The following is a 24,354-nucleotide window of genomic DNA, read 5'->3' as shown; positions in this document are numbered from 1 at the left end:
TCTTCCCTCTCTTTTATAAGCAAGGGACAATAGTCTTTTTCATGAGTTAAACGCTGGCAATTGTAACATCTCTTTTGAATACGCTCATACTGAAACCTTACCACTGCCGTACCCCCCTTTGGTAGATTAATCTCCTTTGTTCTCCTCAAAGGTCTCGACACATCAAACAGAATTTTAACTCTTACAAACTCTTGAAGCTGAGGTTGCTCCGGGTCAAAAGCCACTTCCATCACTTGCCCAACTAATTCTCCTAGGGCCGTTATTGCTTTCTTTGTGTAATAATTGATTGGAATATTCCAAATCTGAACCCACACCAGAATTAATTGCAGGTAATTATTTTCCGGCGGCTCCTCAACCCACCGCTCTATAGCTATAGACCACTCATTAAAAGTATGGGCTCCCTTGTTTAGCACATCTTGTAGATCATATTCCGAGTCGAATATAAATTGAAACTTTTCACTAGTAAGCGCTATCCCTCGGACTCGCCCCTTCTTTTGCCACTTCCTTGGCATATTTCGCACCAACCTATTCATTGGCTGACTTCGAGGATTCAACAACCTTCCCACCAAACTGAGACCATTTCTCACCGTCGAGGAATACTCCGGTAGATCTGGCATATCGAACGGCACCTCCTCTTCCTCTTCCAGCGACATAGCCATCAACGCTTTGTCCATCGCCGAAGACATCTTTTCAGATCTGTTCTTAAACACACCCCTCAAGAACCCTTAAAGTTGCACAAACCCTAAACTCTTCTCTAGATTTCGAGTTAAACGCTCACTTAACACAATAAACTGGTTGGATTTACTACTAATGTAAACGTGTTTTTTCCACTGAAAGCTCCCTTCTCAAGTGTAGACAAAGACTCTAACCGAGAAAGAAGGTCTTAAGCCCAAAAAAGGGAAACAGATATTTTGCGCTCCTAAACAGACAAAGACTCTAACATACTAAGAGCATATTATTCATGTCTTTCATATATGTATTAAAAAAAAGGAGGATGGCTTAAGATTGAAGTGAGTCCGAAGAGTTATATGTCCCTTCATATAAACTAGATTTGGTGTATAAACTAAAGCTGATTCAGTCTAAACTAAATCTAAATTCTTTGCCCTTAAAAGATAATAAAATAAAAACATAAACTAAAACAATCTTTGAAGGGATTGTGTTTGTCGGACCACTTTTTTGTTTTCTATTAAAAAAAAAAATTGGAAGGCCGTTACAGTCATAGAAGAAGGGTCTTACGTAACAGATATCATCAGATGTGTATTTCTCGTTGACTGGGACTGGTCGGTCGGATATAACCCTGGTCAAGTAACTGATCATATGCTTTTCAGGAAGGGTATTCTCGGTGTCATCACAAATTGTTTACATACTACTTTCAAAGCCTGCACTTTGAATTCCCACTTTTTTACATTCCCTATTTCTTGATTTTTTTTTTCTCTACACTGATTAATTGTATGTGGCTATACTTACACTTTCATGATTGAATTGTATTTTGGAAGGTAAAAAAATATTACTTAAGGAACATAGTTTATGAAAGTTGGTTTTTTTTGTGTCAAAATTAAGAAAACTACATCCTAAACCCATAAAATCTTAAGCCCTACAAAGCTGAAAGGTTTATTTCATTAATTGCAAAAGATTTTAACCTATTTATGATTCAAGGTTTTGCTCAAGTTATGTTATTGTATTACAACCAAGTCAAGAACTACAAACAACAATAATGAGAACAAGAATGTGAAAAAAGTTGTTCCAAGTCTTGTCACATTCTTAGTAATTGAACTACACGTACATAAGTAGAGTTGTAGGAGTGGCATGGTGCTGTTCTTCTGTGTTGCACTACGAAGCGGTCTCAAAGAAGGCGGAGTGGAGAGCCCTCACACATTGCTCTGCCTCTTCATCATTCACTATCAATGAGATGTTTACCTGACACACAAAAACATCTCCCATTCATCATATAACTATAACAGTATCCATTTTACAATATTTATATTCATCACTATATGTATTCACATGTAGCAGCAAATTTTAACCTTAGATGCACCCTGCGAGATCATCTGCACATTCACTCCATTGCTTCTAAGTACTTGGAACACCTGTTTTGTTGTTCATTCCATTCCCATTAACTTAAAAATTTAAAACTTCGAGTTCAAAAGACCAACACAAGACAGGTTACTCTCACTAACCTTCTCTAATATGAGTGAGGATTTCTGAACATTTCCTATCAAAGAGATGATTGATCTGCGCTGAAGCAGTTTCACAACAGCAATCTTCTCTAGCTCTTCTACCAAATTATCCAGTTCCTGTTTACACCCAATCATTTTAGTAATACTACATATGACTCTCACAAAAGAAACAATGTATCAAAGTAAAAGAGTCTTACATTAGTCCTCTGGATTAACTCTCTACCCCAGAGCTTTGCTGGATCCAATGTCAATGATATACTAACTTCACTTGTTGCTACAACATCGACCGATATGCCTAAATCTTCAAATGTGGTAAACACCTGCACACGAGAAAGTGTGCATGTTTGCAGTGAGATATTAAACACAATCGAACAAAGATATCATTATCCAATTATGTTTACCTTGGCAAGGAAACCATATTGGCCAAGCATACGGGTGCTCGCTATGTCCAACATGGTCACGTTACGTTTCAGAACAATGCTTGTCAGCACAGCCTATAAGCAATTGAATGAGGGAGAAGGGGTCATTGATGTTTTGATACAACAAGTTTTATAACACATTTGTTTCACGAACCTTACTCATGTCTCTTGATCTGGTGATGACAGTTCCTGGAGCGGTGGGGTTGTATGAGTTCTTAACCCTCACAGGAATGTCACCGTCTCTTGCTGGCCTCATAGACAGTGGATGCAACACCTGCAACGGAAGACGAATATGCTCAGCCATCAGAAGGAGAAGAACTCATCAGCAGAGATAATCTACGAGATTACCTGGGCGCCAAAGTATGCAAGCTCAGCTGCCTCATCGAATGTCAAGTATGGAACAGACTGAGCTCCAGAATATATGTTAGGATCACAAGTCAAAACTCCATCTACATCTTTCCAAACCTGCACCAGATTTTTAAAAATAAGAAATCTTTGCTTAACAAACTTCCATCTTCATGATGAAATATTGGCTAAACCCATCAATTACCTGAATTTCCCGTAGTCCTAACGCTTTCCCAATCGTTGTAGCCGTCAAATCACTACCACCCCTACCCAACGTAGTTATAGCACAAGATCTCCATCCCTGCAGAAACACATACATAGGCGAGACTGAAGGACACAATAAGCAAAACAGCTTTGTGCAAAAGCCATTTTAATATATAGAATACATGAAAATCAGAGTTCTGTACTACATGTTTTTCGATCCACGGAATAACAAAAACAGTCAGAAAAATGTAAACCTTTCCGAGGAAGCCAGTAACAACAGGGACTGCATTTTCCTTGCTCCAGTCACCAACTAGTGTTTTTGACACGGCAGGGTATGTTGCTTCAAGTATATCAGCATTTGTAAAATCGTCTGTTGTAATAACCCCGATCTCAAATGCATCATACTGCCAACAACAAGCGAACAACTCATCAAGTCATGAATCAAACTTATGATGAGTACATAGCATTCTCAAGTTTCTTTAATCTGTCTGACGAGAACTGCAATTATATATAGTGTCAAGGTAATGCTAGGACCAGGGTGTTATAAAGCAACATACTTGACGTGCTTTGTGGCCAATTTTATTGAGATACGCAGAGAAAAGCCTTGTGGACATGCACTCTCCAAATGAAACCAAGTAGTCCCTTGTACGTAAGGTTAACTCTTTCATCATTGATATGCCTTTGAGAAGCTGGTGTAGTCCCTCTAAGTGCTCTACAAATGGATTAACCAGAAAAAAATAGATTCAGAAACGAAAAAAAAATCAACTGAAAGAGCAAAGAAATATTCTTAAACTATAAAAGGAGAAATGGTCGATAATTCAAGCATCCAGAAAGAGAAATAAGGCACTTACTTTCAATAACCGCTGTTTCCACTCCAAGCTCATGAGCAGTTCTGGACACAGAGAATTTTATTTCCCATGAGAATAAGGCTAAATTTGGACTGTGAAAACTAAATAAACAATCATATACACATGAGAAAACAGTATTTTCTTTAACCTTAAATGGAGTTCTTTTATAAAGTTCAATTCTTCAATACTTTCTACGTTAGTGACACCGCATGTAACAGCCTTCTCTCCAGCCTAATAAAAGCGAGAAGCCAAGAAACTAATTAACTCTACCACTAAAAGAAAAATCATATGAAAGAAGTAGGAAAGAGTAATATTGTTATATTACCTTCAGAAGTGTATTAGTCGTCTTTCCCATTGCTGATAGCACAATAACGGGCCTCTCATCTGGAAAGCTGAGTACAAGATTGGCCACTTCTTTCATCCTCTCTGCTGACGCCACTGATGACCCCCCAAATTTCATTACACATGTCAAGTCTTTGCCAGTTCCGCTTGAATTACATGTCTCGGTCTCTTTTCTTTCAAGCAAATCAACTCTTACAGCTTCACAACTAACTCTCAAAGCTAAATTCCTACAAGAATGCTCAACGTTTCTAAAGACTGCACAACAACTAGAGGCCAAGGTAACTGAATTACTAATCCCCTTTGAGCCAAACTCAAGCCTCTTTGAACTTAAAGCAAGCCCTGGAGCTTTCACTCCGTACAACTGCAATGAAGCCGTCATTACTCAGTAGTGTGAAGCTTTGCTGAATTCTAAGAGACTTGAGTGTTGTGATCTCGACAAATGGTACAGCTGTGATTGTTCACTGTGGGAAAACCTGCAGCTCTCAAAGAATAAGAAGAAGAAAACGATTAGGTCTTTCTCAAGGGATCTAAATATATAAAGGTTAGGAATGAGGTAGTGAACTCTGTAAAAGGAATGATTATGAAAAAACTTTATTCAACAAATTGATACAATGCATGTTGACTAATGGAGACAAAAGATGGATACTTTCCAATGAAAAATCAAACAACCCATACCATAAAAGAGGAACACTTGTAAAGTTCTTTTGAAGGAGTCATCAAACCCAAATGGATCTGTTATAAATTTCAGTTTAACAAAGAAGAATGTGTAGCATTTAAACCAGAAAATGTGTAATTTGCTTCTTTCATCACTCAAATGCAAGAAATGATGAATCATTTGAGAAATTGAAATAGAAACTAGCAAAAAAGAGACGATCGTAATAAAGAACAAAACCCAGAGCAACCAAAAAAGAAGTCGTCGAATTATAGAGATTAGTACCTAAAATGGATCAGCGTGTAAAAAAAGTTTCGAGCTTTCCTCTAGATTTCCTTCGGACACAGCTGAAACGACCGGTCGGATTCGCCGGCCAGGCTCCGAAGGAAATAAATGTTTTGCTTTATTTGGGATGGGTTTAAGAAGTGAAAATGCGGCTTAAGAGTTAAGAGTTAAGAGTTAAGACATAATTAGACTTTTAGAGGACGTGAGAGAGATACTGCTTTGTTTGCCCTTGTCACAGAATATACGGTCCAGATTCAATCTCTAAATCGAGATACCCTTTCAGCTTTGGGTAAGCCACTATAATTTGTTTTGGTGTGTTAATAAGTGCAACAATGTCGACATCTTTCTTTTTCTCCTGCATTTTTTTTTGAGATTGGTACCAACCACAAGTGTTGTTGATGTTGACAAAAACGTGAAAAAAGAAAGACTTTAGCCCCACTCGATTCCAAGAATCCGAAAGAAAAATCTTCATTATCGTAAAAATGGATATAGGAAAATTGATAACATAAAAAGAGTAGCACTGCGACAAAAGTAAAAGACACAACAAATTCCAAATCTGTCCTTCAAGCATTCTGGTAATGATGCAGTTTGTACAGCAAAACTTTTCCGGCAGCGTTTCCCATAGCCATGAAACCACTTCCGGGGCTAAAGTCTAGGCAGCGAGGGTAATGCATTGTGCTGTTTGGTGGTGGCCAGTTTGAGAAGACGGTTAGGGATGGAACATGGACCAGCTTTATGCTGTTTTTGTTCATCGTTGAGACTATAGCTAGAATCTGAGCATCATGGTTGAACTTCATGAAATCTATGTTGGAAGTGAGATTGTCCACTGTCTTTATCGGCTTTCTCTTGCCTCCCATAAACTCAGATTTCTTGTAAATGTTCACGATCCCTCTGTCTGTTCCAGAGGCAAACAATGCTCCGTTTAGTGAACTGCAAAGAGAGGTGCCACATGTGCTGCCTTCATCTACTCCCTTGTATAAGCATTTCATTGTTCTCAGATCCCACTCGTATACTTGCCCATCGCCTCCTGAGCTCAGTAACTGTTTCCCATCATCACTGAATGCTAAGGACCTGACTGAACCATTCATCTTTAGGGTTCCCGTCAGCTCTTTTGTTTTTGTTGACACAAGTAAGATGTAACCTTCGTTACCCACAAAAGCTATGGTGTTAGAGTCTTGTGACACCTCGAACTGTTCCAAGCTTTTCTCCTCTCTACCAACCAAAGGGCCAATCTTGTCAAACTTTGCCTTCTCCAAATCAAAGCTGTAAAAGAACTTTCTTCTTCCGGAGACAATGACCTGAGAGCCATTGGGCAAGAAAGCTGCTTTACGAATAGGACAATCCTCAAGAAATATGCTCTGGATCTTAGTGTTCCTCTTTCCATCAATCTGGAAAAACCTTAACCGTCGATCCAATCCAGCAGTGAGCAGCAGCTGAGCGTTTTGATGGAAGTGGACAGAGTTTATTGGGCCACTTGAAGGATCTGCTGCATTGGCATCCACGAGCTTTGAGTATTCAAGACGACCAGCACAAAGCTTGTTACCAGTCTTCAACACAAGATCTTCATTTGTTCGGAGGATATCATCAACTCCTCCATCCAGGGTATCATCATCATCTGAAGACTCACCATCAATGATTTGTGAATCTGGCCGAGCCCAATCAGTTCCAGGGTTTAGCTTAGCATGATGAGCCCTCAGCCTAGCAATATACTCAGACCCAGAGATCAAACCCTCATCTTCCTCTTTCCTTAGCTTCCTCAAACGGTTGACACTAGCTATATTAATGTTGATCTGTTTCTCTTCTTCATCCTCCCAAGCAGCTCCTCCCTTTCTAATTCCAACAACTTGACCACTCTCTTCATCATCATCATCATCATCATCGTGATCCAGAGTCTGACTCACAGCAGAACGGTCTACATGAAACAAAGCAGAACCATCTTCTTCTTCTACCTTACCAAAAGTAAGAGGGGAGTAGAGTGACCCGAATAAAGAATTCTCAAGATTTTTCATTTGAACAAGTTCCGATTCTTGTAGCTTCTCCTTCTCCTTCTCTGTCTCCTTCTCCGTCTTCCTTCTCTTTCCCCTAGTGTCATCATCGGACCCAGTCTCTTCCCCATCTTCAACATCTCTGTACTGTTTCTTCACCTCCTCTCTTTTATTACTCTTACTCTCCGGAGCATTCTGAGATAAGAAGCTCATCTCTCTCAATACCCACAGCTGCACAAAACAACAACAACGATAAGACTCGCATCCTAAGCTCGTTATCAATCGCAAATTAAGCCCTAATTTCAGCAAGTAATACTACAAAAGCTTACTACTTTGTGACCTAATTCATGCACAAGTTTGATTACAACGAAGAAGAAGGAAGAAAACAACTTACAACGTTGACGAGCAGAGCAGAATCGTTGTAGCCGGTTAAGTGTCGGCGAGAGAGCTGCCTCTTCTGGTTGGAGAGATTTAGGGTTTTACAAAGTTTATTTTCCCAAACAAAAAAAAATTAAAAACAAATATAAAAATGGTCGTTAAGAGTTAAGACAGCCTTTAATGGGTCAACGGGTTTTTATGTCCCTTGAAAAAGCCCATGGGCCACCAGACTGGGTAAGACTTACAGGAATAAAAAAACTAACAATGTCATTTTCGTAATTATCGCAAAAGTATATGCCCTGTTTCATGAGATTCCCATTTGCCCAATAAAAAGTCTGAGACTCCTCAGAGGTTAATATCTCCTCCTCTCATAGTCTCATTGGTCCTTTTTTGGTGTGAGATCGGCTATCAGAGACATCGCCACCGTTGCTCATTTCAAACGCCGCCGCGATGGAATCTTCAAAGAATTCTCTGATCCCTAGCTTCCTCTATTCATCATCTTCCTCGTCGCCGAGATCTTTCCTCCTCGACCAGGTTTTGAATTCCAACTCCAACGCTGCATTCGCTGAGAAATCCCCTGCTCCGGCTCCGGCCGCCGCACGTGCCTCTCCGACGACGATGCTGTCCCGGAAGAATTTCCTTATTGCGTCTCCCACGGAGCCAGGAAAAGGGATCGAGATGTATTCACCTGCTTTCTACGCCGCTTGTACCTTTGGTGGAATCCTTAGCTGTGGTCTCACTCACATGACCGTGACTCCTCTCGATCTCGTCAAGTGCAATATGCAGGTATGGAAAAACTTTAGATCCGTTAATCTTTCGTTTGTTTTCTTAGCTCTTGTTCGTGGATCTGTGTTTCTGTGTTGCTTAGGTTGGCTAGATCTAACGTTATTAGCCTTCGTTGGATAGATCCGTGATTTTGATTTGCTTATATATTGGTTTTGTGTTGGATTACATTATTTGAGGAACTGTTTGATCCATTTCCATGTTATGTATCAATCATTTCTATTTGAAAATACGTTGATCTGTTCTGAGTTGTGGTTCTTCTTACGAAATTTACTTACTTTGACGTGGTATGTGTTGGTGTTGCAACACTGATGTGATATTTTTTGCGATTCAGATTGATCCAGCGAAGTACAAGAGCATCTCGTCTGGTTTCGGAATTTTGCTGAAAGAGCAAGGAGTCAAGGGATTTTTCCGTGGATGGGTGCCTACTCTTTTGGGTTACAGTGCTCAAGGTGCCTGCAAGTTTGGATTCTACGAGTACTTCAAGAAGACTTACTCTGATCTTGCTGGACCTGAGTACACTGCCAAGTACAAGACCCTCATCTACCTTGCTGGTTCTGCTTCTGCTGAGGTTATTGCCGATGTTGCACTTTGCCCATTTGAAGCTGTCAAGGTCCGTGTTCAGACACAGCCTGGATTTGCCCGGGGAATGTCTGATGGATTTCCCAAGTTTGTCAAGTCCGAAGGTTTCGGAGGGTGAGTTTTTTCAATGCCAGTTATATTCTCTCCCTTGTCAGTTGTCACAGCTAGCCTTTTGTGTCTGAATTCTTGTTTTTTCTTTTCTTTTTTGCAGCTTGTACAAGGGTCTTGGTCCACTCTGGGGACGTCAGATTCCTTGTAAGCCTCTATTTTGCAAATTTCATTTTCTTTTTGTTTCTTGTTGTCATGAAGCATTCTTTAAAAGCAAAGTGTAATGACGATCTTTACAAATGTTGCAGACACTATGATGAAGTTTGCTTCCTTTGAGACCATTGTTGAAATGATCTACAAGTACGCAATCCCCAACCCAAAGAGTGAATGCAGCAAAGGTCTGCAACTCGGAGTGAGTTTTGCAGGAGGTTACGTTGCTGGAGTGTTCTGTGCAATCGTTTCTCATCCAGCAGACAATCTTGTGTCATTCCTCAACAATGCTAAGGGAGCAACCGTTGGAGATGTAAGTCACTATGTCTAAATACAAAAGCCGAAAGCATAGATTTCTGTTGCAGTAGGAATGATATTTAATTTTTGTAAATGAATTGTTGCAGGCTGTGAAGAAGATAGGTATGGTGGGACTGTTCACAAGGGGTCTTCCTCTTAGAATTGTTATGATCGGGACATTGACTGGAGCACAGTGGGGATTATACGATGCCTTCAAGGTGTTTGTTGGCCTGTAAGTTCCTCTCTCTCTCTCTCTTCACTTACTTCCTTAACTTGATACCATCAAAACGCAAAACTCTCAATTCTTTAAATTTGGTTCAGGCCAACCACTGGTGGTGTTGCTCCAGCTCCTGCCATCGCAGCAGTTACTGATGCCAAAGCCTAAAACAATGACGAAAAAGGGTTAGGAGTTTGATGGGGTAGGATTTTTGTTTGGAAAAATAAGAGAAACCATACGGGTAATGAGGAAGATTTGAGTAAGCTCAATCTCTTCCTGATTCGAACTTTATCATTTTTGTTTTTTGAAATTTGTGTTCCTGAATTCAGGATAGTGCTCAGTCTCTCTTTCACATACTCTCTACCTATTGTTTCTTGTCCTTTTATGTTTTGTGTTATGTAATCTTAAAAGATGAGAGGTACACACTCGAAGATAGAGAGAGTGGGCACACCCACTTACTACTTTTTTCCGGTTTCAATTAAAATTTTCATTTTGGTTACTGGTTTGTGTTTCATTTTACTCCTTTTCGAGTATCATATAAGCATCACAAATATGGAAACTGAATACTACATAAATCAATCACACGTTTTGATGCAAAATGATTAAAAACAAAAATATAAATAGAAACTTCAATGTCGCGCCCACCGTGGGGCTCGAACCCACGACCACAAGGTTAAGAGCCTTGCGCTCTACCAACTGAGCTAGACGGGCTTGGATGCTTCTTTAGAGCCAACTAGACTGATTAACGCTGTTATCTTGACGAAGAAGCACCTAATTGTACATATCCAAGGCACTCACAAAGGAAGCAGTAGCACCAGCACTTCCATTGATTATTTTAGGTTAGTTACATATGGTTAAGGTTAGTAAAATGACATTTTGAGCAAACGACTAAGGTTAGTTATCTACGAAACTTTGATAAAACATAGCCGAGCTGCAAAGCTCCACCAAACAGCTATTTATGTTGAACATATTCATATACGTTATCTGTTTGTAATACAAGACAATTTAAGTGACTTTTATGGTGTTCAAGAAATGCTCCCACAAAAGCTATTTACAAGTTTCCTAATGCTCTACTCTACTCCAACTATGTTGTTTGTAAACGTTAATGGATTGACAGAAAAACTTAAAATCCATTTAAACACAAGACTCCATGATAACAAACATAGTTCTTTGCTCACCCATTTATAACCACGCGAATAAAGCATATAACAATTTATGCAATCTCAATGGCATCAACTCAGCTCTTTCCATTTTACAAAGAGAACCGCCTATTCAACTAAAAGCCATGAAATTTTTTAACAAACGAAACTTATAAGCAAAATCATATTACTTAGCCAATAACTAGACTACGACACTTCAACAACAAGCAAAGCAAACAGGCAATCAAACTAAACAGAAGCAAACACAGCTAATAATACCAAAATATGTAATAGAGAATGCAGATAAAACCATGAAAAGCAGAAGGCAGAAACAAAATAAAAGAGACCTCCCCATAACTATGCTTTCAGAAAGCCATTACGCAAAACCAAAATAACTCTTTGAAGTGTGTGTCCTCTGCAACACCAAAATTAAAGTGTGTTCTCTAATTCTTACAAACTTTGAAACTGTGTTTAACTGCTAAACACAAGACAGCACCATGGCAGCTTTTCTCACCTTCATTTCACTAACTTTAACGCTTCTTCTTGCTGCTTGATTTTGATACGTTGGACTTAGGTGTTGCCACCAAGTATATGAACAAAACAACCATGGAGATGACGGAGACGAGTGATCCATATTTCGCTAATATCCTCTGCAAAACAATTGAAACATGGTAAGATGAGAACTGTTGTTATATTTAATAATGATTTCACAGGGAGGTGAGAATTACAAATCAAGTTACCTTGCCCTGAGATTATTTTAGCAGCATCAAGAGAAACATCCAAGACACAACACAACATAACAATGAAGAGTCAGTAATGAGAAGATGGACAAAAAAGGTGCGGAGATGATTTAAAAACAGCCCTTAAAAAATAAAAATTACCACGTCAAGCATGTTCGTTGGAGGTTTGTCAGCAAGGATGTCAAGAGGTAGTAGTGGCGTTGAGTACGCTTCCTACAGACAAGAAAACCATAATCACATAAGCAGATTTTTAGTAAAACAATACTCACTACAAGAGAAGGTAAACCTGTACCAGGAACTAAAATGAAAAAGGGGGCTTAAAAAATGGCAAACCTGTAGAGTTGGCTTGGTGGGAATGCGGAAAGTAACAACAGCAGGAGCACCATAGAAGACTCCTTTAACCTTAGCCTCCAGTTCGAAAGAGTGAGACAGGATACCTCCTCTGCACACCAAGAACCAGATTAGTGACGAAAAGGAAAAAGCTAAAAGCAGCCACTAAAACATTTTATGATTGAAGAAGAAGAAGAAACTCACGCATCAAGTCTCTCCCATGACTTAGAAGTGTTTCCATTAACAACATCAAATTTTGCTTTAACCCAGCTCTTGTCTGTTAGAGTCACATCATACACCGACCTGAGAGCAAACACCAAAACATATTCTCAACACGTTTAGCTGACATTCACGATTCTAAATCTCAAAGTCCTAACGAAATTCAAAAACCAAATCCACAATTCTGAGGAACAATGAGATCAGATCAAATGACATTTCGAATCCTAATCACCGATACACATCATTCGAATAGATCTAAGAATAGCTAATCTCCTAATTTCTACAGTAGCAAATCTATACATGCATTTATATATACACGGATCGGAAAATGAAATCGGATTAATAAAAACTAGATAAGAAGAGAGAAACTAACGAGGATCCTTGGTTGTAGATGTCGTAGGAGACGATGACACGTTCGGCGCCAGATTTGAGCCTGTTAAGAGTGGCTTTCTTGTGGACCACCATGAACGGGACTTCCGATGTCGCAAACGAGGCAGAAACAAGCATAAACACCGCCACGGCGGAGATCAGAAGCTTAGCTAGGGCGACGGCCATGGTGTTTTTGATCTTCGACGATGTAGAGTTGTTGAGCAGATGCGAAAAGCAGATCTACGAATGTTATCCTCCGCTTATAAAAAACCTCCGATGACTGATATAACAAGTATAACACTACCACACCACCACCCACAGAAAACAACCAAAAATAAAAGTCAATGATGGGCCCAATTACCTGATAATAGGCCCACTTAATACAGGCCCATACAAGTAATAAAGAAGTGTCTAATTAAAAAAATATCTAAATTTCTCGGGATCTATATATCTGTTGATCTGCTTATAAAAGGAAGATAATTATTATGTTTGCAGTACAAGAACGAAGATAACTCAACTTGTAACACACAGCCTGTCTCCTGCCACATTCTAACATGTTTCTTCTTTAACATGGTTTTATAATAAAGTCTACGCAGCTTTCAAATCTTGAAAATGTAATAATGGTTATACAAGCCAACGATTCATTCATTCAAGGACATATTGACCCCATAACAATAGAGGTTTTTGTTAGTTGTTACCATAATCTCATCTCATTTCTAATTAATATTTGGTTGGAGTGAGAAAACAGGGTAAAAAAGAGAGAAGTGGGGTTGATTTGATTCAGTTAATCGAGGGTGGGCGGGAAGGTTAAGGAAACAAGTCAACGAAAAAGTACTAAAAAAAACATAATCTAAAACAGGAGAGCCAATAGAAATAAGGCAAGTGGGATACGAATTCACAGCTTTCCATAAGAAACATAATTAAAACTTGGATTAAATCGGAAGGCATGTGCCATATCTTTTCTTCTTTTTTTTTCTTTGTTGATTTAAATCACGTATCTACCCATTTGCTCATTGAATACTAGAGAGAGCATGTGGGTGGATTGCATCGAAACTCTGAAACCTAAGTGAATCTTCTTCTCTCCCCATCATTCTTTGGAACCTTCAAACTAACCTTCCCTCACATGCTCCTATCTTCCTCTGTTCCACCAGCTCTCTCTGAGATTCTCTTCCTTTTTATATATTACTCTTAAGCTTCCAAAATCCGGATCTATATATCCGCTTCAGGTTGTTCCAGAACCTCTATGTTGGTTTTAAAATATATCTGTCAATGTTGTGTATGTAATGTATCCGCATAAGTAGGATGATTTTGTGAGGGGGAATTAAAAAAGCATAGCAGAGAGAGAGAGAGAGAGAGCATGGGGTGTGCTACATCTGCTTATGCTGTTGTCGGAAGGAAGAACAAGAAGAGGATCATTCAAGAATCCGTTGTGTTTGTTCTTCAGTTCCGCGTTCCTGTTCAGTCTGATCTTCAGCGCCAACTCAAGGGCGTTGCTCCTAAGGCTACCGTCGATCGATTGACATGTCTAAGGAATCAAATTCAGCTAGTTGCTGAGGACACAGGTATAGAGAAACGAGGCTATCTTCTTCCATTTTTCTTGCGTTTTAAGGAAAAAGGTTTCGTGTTTTGAAAACATATTCAAAGTTTCTGGTTGAAATTTTTGCAGGGGGTTCTGCCATCCCTGAGCTGCGTTCAGCTTTGGAGGAGTACTTGTCTCTTCTAACCGGTCTTGTCAAGAAAAGTTCGTGTTTGCATATTTTGATATAAGTTTATAGTTTATTGTGTTGTAAAGCAAATGGTGATATCAGAATATTTAACACTACGTACAGAGAATGATGGAATGGAGGGCTGCGTGGAGTTCAAATGGAAAACCCTTGGAGATGGTCGACGAGTAAGTTTGGTTTTTGCTCAATCAAATTAAGCCGATCCTGAGGATTCGGATTTTACTTTCTTTTTTTTTTGGTTACCTTTAAGTCTTAACAACGTGAAGGTGTATGTTGCAGGCAGAGATATGTTTCACAAACCTTTGGATGGAGATGTTGACAGTGATCCACATGATGGCTGCTTTGGCATTAACTGAAGCTAACTCCCTCATGATTCCAAAGGATTGCTCTGGTTCTGGCAATGGCGTCCGTGTGGTCTCCACTGGTCTGGCCTCTTCTATCTTCACAGTTAACTTTTACTTCTATTTGCTGTTTTTATAAAGGAACCTGATTACTCGGTTACTTTCACACAGATTGCAGGAGAGATGCGGTTGACTTGCTTCTCAAGGCATCTGGATACTTGGAGTTCTGCGTCCGAGAGATTCTTGCTCGCTTTCCTCCTGAAATAAAGTATGAAACAAAACAAAAACAGAAAATCTTGAAACAAGTTTCACATAGATACATACTTACATAGCTGCGAATTTGCAGGACTAAGTTGCCAGATGATATGCAGGAGAGTGTAATGCAAAGTCTATCTATCGAAGCACTTGGCCAGGTTACACACTTTGAAAATTGTGACTCTTTAACCAGAATCTTGTATATGGGTTTTTAATTTGTAAGTTTGGCTGAAAATTACTGCAGGGAACTGAGATTCAACTTGGATTAGCAGTTGATAGCCAGAAAGCAACACTGTCTGTGAAGAGGAGACTTGCCTGTGAGCAAGTCATCTATTTCACTCAGGTCCTCCTCATAGTTTAAAAATCTTCATCTTCTTACTTGAGCCATACTTTTGGGAAAATCATAGTTTTTTTTTTGCTGTAATCTCTCTTTTAATTTCATGTATATGATCTCACTATCATTTCAGGCATATCACTGCTTGTCTGATTGTGAATCAGTCAGCCATGGATGTGCCAAGAAGCTTCTCCGGTTTATCTACTGGAAATTTTTGGAAGCAAAGGTATGTATAATTTATAAACATTATTAAAGTCACCGTTGTAAGTGACTAAACAGCTCATTGATTTTCATCTATATATATATAATTAATCTCTGTGTTATGTTCTGTTTTTTCTATAAAAGGCTGCGGCATACTACTACCATGGACTAGTAACAGACAAGGGAACTGAGCCATCTTGCCACGTCATTGCAGTGTGTTGTTTCCTTGCAGCTGCAGAGATCCTAGGAGAAAGCAAGAAGGCCTGTTTTAGCTTCTCCTTGGCTCCTCCTGTCACCAGGTTTGTGTTGTTGTGTATATGTTATATCCACTATTATTCATTGAACATATGAATAGTGATTGATTCAGATTTTCTTTTTCATATTTTAATCAGGCCTCCTCCTATGTGGGGAGTTATGAAGCATTTGAGCCAGAAGATTCCAGAAGTTGCTTTTAGGAAGTCTCAGACGTATGGATACTTGCTTGAAGAAGAAGAGAAGTAAGCGATAGAGTTTTTGTCTTGTTAGCGTTTATAAACAAAACTAATTAGAACCAAACCAAAATATCTGATATGATCTATATGGTAAACCACACAGGGCAATGCAATGTTTGCCAGAGCTTCCAAACTTTCAGTTGTCATTGAGACCAGACGAGTTTGAGCTGCCTGAGATGGAGGATGTTTCTTCCGCAGGAAACCAAACCCATTTGCTAAAAGAACATCTTGACAACTCCTCTGAGATTCATGATGATGATGATGATTATGATGATGATGATGGTTATGACCTTGATCGTTGAGCAAGAAGCACTTATCTCTACTACCGTCTACATATATTCTTTTTTGGGTATGTTACCACTTATATTTGTATTTTAGAGTTACATCTTTTACACTAGTTTCTTGTCAGGGAAAAAAATCTGATACTTGTTTTACTTTTGAGTATAGTAATGTAATATCTAAGCTACTAATTATTTACAAGGAATAAGAAAAGGATTCTGGTAAAGAAGACGTTTTAGCCTTTACCTTTGGAGAACAAAATGTGTAAAGGCAATAAGAAACAGCACGCAGTCTAATTTGGAAAGAACAAGGATAACCGTTTATAACGTCACGTGAGCGAGTCACGTGTGGGTGATGATTGATGAGATGTTGGATTCCGCACGTACCAACATGGAGTGGTTGTTGTGCCAAGCGCTTAGAAACGGCACGCACTTTGTTTAGTCGTCCTAAATTTGGAAAAAAGCAACTCATAATGACGTCTCGTCACGTGCCTGTGTGTGATGATGAAATGTTGGATTGGATTCCGCACGTACCAACATTGTGAAGGCGGTTAGTGCTCTCCGATCAAGACATGGCCGGATATGGGTTGTTCCCCAAGGACCCCAACGGTGGCGTTGGTGCTCTCCGATCAAGACATGAACCGATGAACGCGATTCTCACTCATCACTGACCCGATCTCTTTAGTTACCAATTCCTATATTTTTAGGCTAAACAAGCGAAATCAATCGTGACTGTGTTTGTGGGTACAAATTAGTTAAATTTCAAATGTATCATTCATAAACGATTAAAGTATCCGAGTTTCACAACATGAGACACTGTTCGATCATAAGATTAAGATCCAAACCATGGATCATCATCATCAAAATATATATTCTAAAAAGCAAAAGCAGCTTGATTAGTTTATCATCTTCTCAAAAGTAAGGAGATGAACACAGAAAGAGAGAGAGAGAGAGAGAGAGAGAGAGAGAAAGGTAAGAAACTCGACTACATAGATAGCTCCAAAGTTGTACTTAAAAGAGAGTCATCTGAGTACAAAACAAAACAAACCCACCAAAGCCAAAAAAAAAAGCAGAAACAGCTCATAAACGGAGAGAGAGGTCGAGATTGAGAGGTTCGTCTTCGTCCATGACGCCGTTACCGTCGTTACTACCAGACAAACCAAAAGGGTACACGTAAGGATACGGAAACGGATCGTAGCCACCACCACCACCGCCACCCATGGTCGTCATCATCATCGCCGTCTGTTCATGACCGGGTCCGATTAGTCCAGAAGGAGAAGAAGGTCCTTGGTGGTGCATCGGGTTAGGGTAAAAACAAGGGTAAGGATGATGACGAAGAAAGGTGGTGGAGTTATCGTCGAGGATGGGAGGAGAGTGAGAAAGGACGCCGAGGTTACGACGAGCAGCCGCGCGTTCGCGTTTGTGAGCGTTTTGGTGACCGCCGAGAGCTTGAGAGGTGTAGAACTTGCGGGGACAGTACTGGCAAGGGAAGAGACGGTGGCAATGAGTACCAGAAGAAGAAGAGGAGAAAGAGTGTCGTTTGCTCGACGATGATCGAGGTTTTGAAGGACCCACGAAGTGATGGTAAGACGGTGGTGGCTCCGCCATTTTCGAGAGGGCTTTTAAAGCTTACAGAGAAGAGAGAGAGATGATGAGAGTAAAAAGCAAAAGGATGTGTGTGGGTTTTATGGGAGAGGGAGGGTTTAAGCTGTGTGGGTTGCTTTTTTTTTGTTTGTTTGCGTCGTTTGTTGCAGCTTGCTGCAGAGAATAATATCTGATTTTTTAAAATGACTCTTTTGCCCTCATCAGCTTCGTCTTCTTTCTTTTTCTCTCTCTCTCTCTGCTCTAATAACTAATTTACACAGATCCCAATTAAATCCTTTTTGCTCCATCCTTCTTATTTGCATGGCATATATATTCGTATCTCTTCACCAACACGAGCTCCTTTTTGTATGTTTATTATTTTTTGATCCCACATGTTTATTTATTTGTTTTTGGTACCGTTTAAGGGTAATATTGACTATTGAGATGAGGAGCACACAAAAAAAAAAAAAATTTGGTTATGACTCAAAAGAAAGAAAAAAAATAAATATTTGGATTAGTGGATAAGTTAACACCGTAAGCACCTTTGCTAATGTGTGTTTTATCTTTTTAAAATATCGTTTAGACATCGAGTAGATTGAGGTAATTAAAAGAGTAAAAAGTAAAGATCGGTTCCAGATCATCAAAATCTTGCAATATTGAGAAAAAAAAAAAACAGAGAATGGAGTGGAAAGAGTTTATATTGTTGTTGATGGGATCATGACTTCTCTCTCTATCTCTCACATTTATTAGCTTTTTTTTAAAAAAAAAAAAAAAAAAAAAAAAAAAAAAAAAAAAACATGAGAAAAAAGAGAGATTGGTTGCTTTTTGGTGTTGGGACTGTTTACACATCCTGCAGCGACGGGAGAGAAGAGAAGCTGGTAACGACACGTGCTGACTAGACAGTTGTGTGCAGTACAACTTACATAAGACGAGAGTGAACGAAACGAACGAATACTACTACTATCTCTATCTATCCCAGTCAGTATACATATGATCTCTCTCACACAGTCACACTTCCAACTCATTATTATCAAACCAAGACTTTTCTTTAGGCCTTTTTTTGATTGATGATGGATGGTACCTTGTTCTTCTTCTTCTTCTTCTTGTGATGTCAATGAAGACAAGAGAGTGAATCAAGTTCCAAGATTGAAATTGCCAAACTAGGAAGGCTTCTATGTTTCTCTTACCCTTTTTATTCTTTCCTTTTTTCTCATTTACTTACTTCTTGTCACCATCTCTTCTTCTTTTTTTTCTCATCATTGCCTTTCATTTACTTTTTTTTTTTTTTTTTTTTTGCTCATTAGTCATTACTTCTTGTCTTCAATCTAATACTCCTTCTGTCTCACAAAGATTTGAAGTTTAGGATTTTACACACATATTAAGACAGAAGGAATATATGATTAATTTATAATTTATTATTTTTCTGATGATTTTTTATTTTATTTATGACAATCTCATGATTTATTTTTCTAATACTTTTTCACTTTTTCACATTCCCACTTTTACACTCCATACACTCTACAACATCAGTAATCATTAAAATAAAAATTTATTAAAAATATTCAAAACATCAATCTTTGGGAAACAAAGAAAATTCTCTAAAACTTCAATCTTTATGAGACAGAGGAAGTTTTTTTTTTTTGCTCATTAGTCATTACTACTCCTCACATGTCTTCACTTCACTATATTAGCCCAACTATGTAATATTTGTTGTCTTTTTAAGGCCCATATACAAGAAGGAATAAACACAAAGACATTTTGACTTCAAGTAGCTCTTCATAACATAATAAGCATCCAAACCACTATGTTAGAGGCCCACTTTTTGATTAACATCCTTTTATACTCGCATCGTGTCTCTCATACTGCTCTTGCACTTTAAAATCAATGTATACTACTAAAACAATTACTTTATATTAGATATCATTGTCAACCGATTGAGTAAACCGGCGATTTTTAAAAAGAGTTGTCTACATGTCACACATTGTAAACTATTAGATTTGGATTTTTGTTGCATTACAACAACGACATTAGAACAAATCTCCTTACAGAAAAATCAAAAGAAGAAGATACGATGATGCTTGGAATCAACGGTGTTTTATTTCAATTAATTCTATTATGTCAATAATGGTATTTTAATTTTACCTTTTAAATAAACAAAACACCTAAATATTGTTTTTCTTCACTTAGAAAAATACTGTGAACTGTTTATTTTGTTTGCAGTCTAATTAAATAGCACGTCGTAATTGTTTTTGTCTTTCTGCAGGTTTATCTAATTAAAAAAAAACCTAAAGTTCATAATTAATTAGCATGGATATTCTATTATATATAAGTGGTGTTAGTCAAAATTAGAAACGCTTGCTTGAAATTGAAGCAACAACACATTTAATTTACCTTTTATTATGCTGAAAAAAAGTAAATTTGCTTTCTCTGTTAAGAATATTCCAAAAGCCCCCATTGGCAGCAAGTAAACCTCTTGTCATACACAATTAGACAGACTTGTTCACATTCACTTTTCACTTAATGACTCTTCATCATGTCATTACTTATTTGTTTTTCTTTTTAATGCAGGTAAGTAGGTAACATTGTTATATCCTTTTTTTTTTGTTTGATTACATTTGAAAACCAAAGGATGCTTCGATTAAAAGCAAAGAAGGACATGCTTATGGTAATATGTGTATTTGTGTGGGAAAGAGGAGAAACTTAGATTGCCTTAATCGATGTTGTCTTTTTGTGGGTTATACATTGGAAGATGGTGCACAATGCACATGTGACTTGTCTTTGACCTTCGCCACCATTTTCTCTATTAATTTATTTTACAATTGATAGGATGTTAATACAATAAGTTTAACGTAAGCTTTGTATCTTCAATCATTATATTGTTCACAAATCACAAATACATACCCATGTTATGTCCCCAATCTGTCCTTGTTACATAAAAAACTATGTTAATTTTGTCTTACATTGAGCCTTTTTGTTGGGACACATGATACATGACTGTTTTTTCTTCTTTTAGTTTCAAAGATGTGAATTGTATCGAATTCAAACTGCGATATGTTGACACGATAACGATGTTACAATATACGATTACACTATATAGTTTGGTCGATATACATATATCTTTTGTTATGGTTGATAAAGTTTTGGGCACATATTCTCTTTATTAATTCATGGATTTCGTTTAAACATACAGCTTTCAGAAGATTACAACAACCATATCATTCAAGATGTTTGGATTCTGATAAATTTAACATTGAGAATACGTGTCAATGACAAAATGTACCTATATGTTTTGATTAAATAAAATGGTTCGACACGAAGAACTTTAGCTTCTCGACAACCCATGCGATGGCTTCTTCATTTTCCCATATATTTTATTTTCAGTTTCAACTCTTTGTATTCGTCCTTTGTTCATTCTAACACACCAATTTATAATTTTTAATATAACTCATCCATCTACCTTATATATATTTAATATATAACTATATCAACTTGCTATATACCTTAAATGCAAAATGCATCTCCATCTCATATTAGAAATTATTTTTCCATACTCATTGATATAATAAAACAAGACTAATAATTGTTTTTGTAATATGGTACTTATATATACATAGAGCAGAGGCTATGGATTCTTCTTATTTGGTTTAAAAAGAAAGGGAATCAAGTTCTCATCCTAGAGGAAGAAAGATACCCTTCTTTTAAATGTATAACTTTACTAGCAGGAAATAATGTTAATTAAAAGATCTCCAAGTAAAAATAATCAACAAGTTTGACATATATCTGATTTTGCTCAACGAAAGCATGGCAATCTCATAAACTCATACAATAACAACATTTTTCAGATCAAAATGAGCTCCCTAGCCCCATGTTACTTATTTCTCAAACAAATGAATCAAGAGACGTGGATTTTTTTTTATATAAATAGCTTGACAAAAACGTAAGTGGTGCCTAGCAGGTTAGGGTTTAGGAGCTTTGTCACATCTCAACGTGTTCTCTTAGATATTAATCACTCATCAGCTGAAGTAGGAGGAGAAGGTGGTGGCGGACCAGTTTCATGATCGGATCCAACCGTGAAGTGGATGCTGCAACTCAAATCTTCATCACCTATATCTCTTGATTTCCTCTGTTTTCTTGCTTTCGTTCCTTTCCTTTCATAGACATTATACACTGCCCATTCTCCAAACACCTGTGTTTAATTCCAAATCAAACCCCATCATTGTCACACATTCCAAAGTCTTTCTTATAATAGTGTAGAGAGAGTAGTTAATCGTATACCTTAGCCGATGCAAATCCCGCAAGGCAATACTCGGTCATGCTCCATCTAGTTTTGTTGCAATCAGAAGAAGACTTGTTTGTTTCATAGAAAGCAAGTGTTCTTCTAATCCCAACTGCTCTACCACAGGCAATGATTGGTCTCTCTTTCCCAATAGGTTTCCAATAACCATCACCAGATAAAATCTTGATCCTATGCTCATTACTTGACACTTCTTTCTTCTTGCAAAAGAAGTACCTCTGCTTCTCCTTTTGATCCCCTGAAAGCAATTAAAAACCCTTCAGTTTTAGCATTAAGGCACCCACGGATCTAGTCCCAAACATCAGCAATAACAACCTTTGATAGACCCATTTGAACAAAACAGTTAGGCAAAACATAAACATATAGACAGAGGTTTTGACAGAAGGAAGAGAGAGAGATGGGGACCTGGGAAAGTAAGAGGATGAGAGTAAAAGAGGTCAAAGACAGGGATGATGGATGAAGGCAAAGGAGAAGCAAAGGCTTTTGGTAGCAAGTAATGAAGGATAAGCTCTTGCTCCGTTGGGTGGAATCTATATCCTATTGGTAATCTCATGCCTCCATTCACTACTATCCTCTTCTCCACCTCCATATCCTCTCTTCTTCCTTTTCTTTCCTTTTTCAAATTGGTTCTTAAAGAATGGATCAAAATTAAAACCTTTATAATAAGCATTGATCCATCATTCCATCTAAAGAGAGGAAAGGCAGAGAGAGAGATAGAGAGAGAGAGAGAAGGAAGACTTGTGTGTACCCTTTTGTTTGTGGGTTTTGCAGGCTAAATGACAGTAGTAGAGGTTCTCTTAATATATGTTATATGTATATATATAATATAACCCCACGGGTACACACACACTCACACAAACATGTAGTTGTTGTGTAATAAAGAAAATTATAAATGGTAGAAATGGCTCTTTTGTTCTGAAGATTTATTTTAGTTCATAATAAGAAAGATGATGAGAAAGAATAGGAAAAAAAAGGAAGGTGTGCTTTTGTGGGATGTTCATTTGACTTATAAAGTAAATTAAAAAAAAACAATTATGAGAAGAAAATGTCATATTATTCCCTTAAGAACAATAAAAGAGAGCGAGAGAGAGATGAGAGGAAGAGAGAAACGTGCAAGTTTGGGGTTTCTCCATTTGCAAAAAGGGTCCCTCTTTTGGATCCTTTTACTTATTACCATTTCATCATTCTCCCACTTGATAGATTCCAATTTGGGGTACTTACCAATTTACCATTAAAATCAAACACAGTAAAAAGTTGTAACACCTCCTTTGACAATTGGGCGAGCCAGCACACGTCCGCCTTATCTTTCTGATCTTTAATTTATTACTTTCTGTAAACGGCTCTACGCCAGTACTGCATTTATTTGTGCATGTGACGAGAGGAGACACAACACTGCCTACTTGTGTTCCTTGTTCCTCTTTTCTCCTACTGAAACTAGGAGTAGTAAGTAAAGAATAGGCAGGACCTGATTATGGAAACTTCATAATTGCAGCTTATTTTGGGCCCAACAACTATTCGTCGGGCTTTTCTCCTCCAAATCCTATTTCTTGTTTGCGTATTAGCTACTTTATGTATGTCTCTCTCTATATTCCATTCCCAGCCTGCCAGCCATATCAATATTAATATTGACTTAGATGACTCATATCAATTCATAGGAATGATTTGTTTTTATATCAAAAACAGCTAAGATACATATAATTGATTGAGAATCAGAAGAAGTTTTTTAAATGATAAAACATGAAGAAATGTAGGATGGTTTATGCATGCACTGATGCACGTATAAGAAAGAGAGTTATGTGAGGAATATGCGTGCGCACCATACTCCCACACGTTATTCAAATCATTCTTCATAAATGCACATCACTTACCTTTAATATTTAGTGTAATGTTATAGTTTATGTTTTTAACAAACAGATTAAATAAATTACGAGGTTTATCCCTTTTTTATTTTTGTTGGTTAAAAATAGATTACTACTACACGGTATTGGTGTTGGGATGAAAGAAAAAGTCAACGGTCAGCCACCAAAAAAACAAGGCTCCCCTACTTCTTCGATTCAGCCATTGAGACCATCTCTTTCTCTCTCAATCGCCTCTCTCTAACCACACAAACCACAAATCCTAAAGTCTAAACAGAAAAAAAAACAGAACACATGAATCTCTCCTTCCTCTGTATCTCATTTCCACTTCACCATTCTTAAAGCTTTTACGTTAAATAATAAGAAGCGATGGAGAAGAACGAGAAGGACCCTGATCATGATGACAAATCTAAGGGAGATGAGAAAG

General features: G+C 37.9%; 7 protein-coding genes and 1 non-coding gene across 9 annotated transcripts; 2 read left to right on the top strand and 6 right to left on the bottom strand.

Moving 5' to 3' along the window:
• LOC104769635 (aspartokinase 2, chloroplastic) lies at window positions 1,620–5,483 on the bottom strand. 2 transcript variants are annotated; one of them, XM_010493896.2, is made up of 14 exons: window positions 5,273–5,483; window positions 4,319–4,816; window positions 4,142–4,224; window positions 3,997–4,037; window positions 3,703–3,857; window positions 3,400–3,549; window positions 3,147–3,242; window positions 2,945–3,061; window positions 2,751–2,870; window positions 2,579–2,671; window positions 2,375–2,497; window positions 2,178–2,294; window positions 2,025–2,087; window positions 1,620–1,917 (listed from the first exon to the last, which is right to left on the bottom strand). In XM_010493896.2, exons 2-14 carry the CDS (start codon window positions 4,712–4,714, stop codon window positions 1,831–1,833), a joined length of 1,641 nt encoding a protein of 546 aa, XP_010492198.1. In that variant the 5' UTR covers window positions 4,715–4,816; window positions 5,273–5,483; the 3' UTR covers window positions 1,620–1,830. The 2 variants fall into 2 exon arrangements, with proteins under 2 accessions (XP_010492198.1, XP_010492197.1); XM_010493895.2 differs by having other exon boundaries at window positions 4,319–4,808.
• On the bottom strand, window positions 5,722–7,775 carry LOC104769634 (U3 small nucleolar RNA-associated protein 18 homolog). Its single transcript, XM_010493894.2, has 2 exons — window positions 7,652–7,775; window positions 5,722–7,488 (listed from the first exon to the last, which is right to left on the bottom strand). The coding sequence occupies exon 2, from the start codon at window positions 7,468–7,470 to the stop codon at window positions 5,836–5,838; it is 1,635 nt and encodes a 544-aa protein (XP_010492196.1). The 5' UTR covers window positions 7,471–7,488; window positions 7,652–7,775; the 3' UTR covers window positions 5,722–5,835.
• On the top strand, window positions 7,974–10,271 carry LOC104769633 (mitochondrial phosphate carrier protein 3, mitochondrial). The gene is made up of 6 exons (XM_010493893.1): window positions 7,974–8,421; window positions 8,753–9,114; window positions 9,212–9,255; window positions 9,357–9,571; window positions 9,663–9,787; window positions 9,877–10,271. Exons 1-6 carry the CDS (start codon window positions 8,086–8,088, stop codon window positions 9,938–9,940), a joined length of 1,146 nt encoding a protein of 381 aa, XP_010492195.1. The 5' UTR covers window positions 7,974–8,085; the 3' UTR covers window positions 9,941–10,271.
• On the bottom strand, window positions 10,411–10,483 carry TRNAK-CUU. Its single transcript has one exon. It is a non-coding gene; the product is annotated as a tRNA-Lys (tRNA).
• LOC104769632 (translocon-associated protein subunit beta) lies at window positions 11,240–12,864 on the bottom strand. The gene is made up of 6 exons (XM_010493892.2): window positions 12,574–12,864; window positions 12,186–12,284; window positions 11,985–12,093; window positions 11,793–11,864; window positions 11,652–11,657; window positions 11,240–11,561 (listed from the first exon to the last, which is right to left on the bottom strand). Exons 1-6 carry the CDS (start codon window positions 12,753–12,755, stop codon window positions 11,442–11,444), a joined length of 588 nt encoding a protein of 195 aa, XP_010492194.1. The 5' UTR covers window positions 12,756–12,864; the 3' UTR covers window positions 11,240–11,441.
• Window positions 13,619–16,590, top strand: LOC104769631. Its single transcript, XM_010493889.2, has 11 exons — window positions 13,619–14,131; window positions 14,236–14,310; window positions 14,399–14,460; window positions 14,573–14,717; window positions 14,806–14,902; window positions 14,981–15,047; window positions 15,134–15,232; window positions 15,357–15,449; window positions 15,569–15,723; window positions 15,817–15,921; window positions 16,019–16,590. Exons 1-11 carry the CDS (start codon window positions 13,927–13,929, stop codon window positions 16,215–16,217), a joined length of 1,302 nt encoding a protein of 433 aa, XP_010492191.1. The 5' UTR covers window positions 13,619–13,926; the 3' UTR covers window positions 16,218–16,590.
• On the bottom strand, window positions 17,274–17,801 carry LOC104769630 (zinc finger protein KNUCKLES-like). Its single transcript, XM_010493888.1, has one exon. It carries the CDS (start codon window positions 17,799–17,801, stop codon window positions 17,274–17,276), a length of 528 nt encoding a protein of 175 aa, XP_010492190.1.
• Window positions 21,529–22,880, bottom strand: LOC104769629 (NAC domain-containing protein 83-like). Its single transcript, XM_010493886.2, has 3 exons — window positions 22,477–22,880; window positions 22,053–22,309; window positions 21,529–21,963 (listed from the first exon to the last, which is right to left on the bottom strand). The coding sequence occupies exons 1-3, from the start codon at window positions 22,739–22,741 to the stop codon at window positions 21,784–21,786; spliced, it is 702 nt and encodes a 233-aa protein (XP_010492188.1). The 5' UTR covers window positions 22,742–22,880; the 3' UTR covers window positions 21,529–21,783.

This window comes from Camelina sativa, chromosome 20 (assembly GCF_000633955.1).
Source record: "Camelina sativa cultivar DH55 chromosome 20, Cs, whole genome shotgun sequence".
Taxonomy (NCBI): Eukaryota; Viridiplantae; Streptophyta; class Magnoliopsida; order Brassicales; family Brassicaceae; genus Camelina; species Camelina sativa.
The sequence above is the reverse complement of the archived record's forward strand: the minus strand, read 5'-3'. Positions and strand labels throughout refer to the sequence as shown.

Coding starts and splice junctions, on each gene's coding strand:
- LOC104769635 (XM_010493896.2), bottom strand. CDS start 4,714: ATGACGGCTTCATTGCAGTTGTACGGAGTGAAAGCTCCAGGGCTTGCT. Junction 4,225..4,318: donor CGACTAATACACTTCTGAAG/GTAATATAACAA, acceptor CGCTTTTATTAG/GCTGGAGAGAAGGCTGTTAC. Junction 2,295..2,374: donor AGTTAATCCAGAGGACTAAT/GTAAGACTCTTT, acceptor GGGTGTAAACAG/GAACTGGATAATTTGGTAGA.
- LOC104769634 (XM_010493894.2), bottom strand. CDS start 7,470: ATGAGCTTCTTATCTCAGAATGCTCCGGAGAGTAAGAGTAATAAAAGA.
- LOC104769633 (XM_010493893.1), top strand. CDS start 8,086: ATGGAATCTTCAAAGAATTCTCTGATCCCTAGCTTCCTCTATTCATCA. Junction 8,422..8,752: donor TCGTCAAGTGCAATATGCAG/GTATGGAAAAAC, acceptor TTTGCGATTCAG/ATTGATCCAGCGAAGTACAA. Junction 9,256..9,356: donor CTGGGGACGTCAGATTCCTT/GTAAGCCTCTAT, acceptor CAAATGTTGCAG/ACACTATGATGAAGTTTGCT.
- LOC104769632 (XM_010493892.2), bottom strand. CDS start 12,755: ATGGCCGTCGCCCTAGCTAAGCTTCTGATCTCCGCCGTGGCGGTGTTT. Junction 12,285..12,573: donor ATCTACAACCAAGGATCCTC/GTTAGTTTCTCT, acceptor GTTTGCTCTCAG/GTCGGTGTATGATGTGACTC. Junction 12,094..12,185: donor TCATGGGAGAGACTTGATGC/GTGAGTTTCTTC, acceptor CTTGGTGTGCAG/AGGAGGTATCCTGTCTCACT.
- LOC104769631 (XM_010493889.2), top strand. CDS start 13,927: ATGGGGTGTGCTACATCTGCTTATGCTGTTGTCGGAAGGAAGAACAAG. Junction 14,461..14,572: donor CCCTTGGAGATGGTCGACGA/GTAAGTTTGGTT, acceptor TGTATGTTGCAG/GCAGAGATATGTTTCACAAA. Junction 15,724..15,816: donor TTGGCTCCTCCTGTCACCAG/GTTTGTGTTGTT, acceptor TATTTTAATCAG/GCCTCCTCCTATGTGGGGAG.
- LOC104769630 (XM_010493888.1), bottom strand. CDS start 17,801: ATGGCGGAGCCACCACCGTCTTACCATCACTTCGTGGGTCCTTCAAAA.
- LOC104769629 (XM_010493886.2), bottom strand. CDS start 22,741: ATGCTTATTATAAAGGTTTTAATTTTGATCCATTCTTTAAGAACCAAT. Junction 22,310..22,476: donor TCATCCTCTTACTTTCCCAG/GTCCCCATCTCT, acceptor AATTGCTTTCAG/GGGATCAAAAGGAGAAGCAG. Junction 21,964..22,052: donor CGGGATTTGCATCGGCTAAG/GTATACGATTAA, acceptor AATTAAACACAG/GTGTTTGGAGAATGGGCAGT.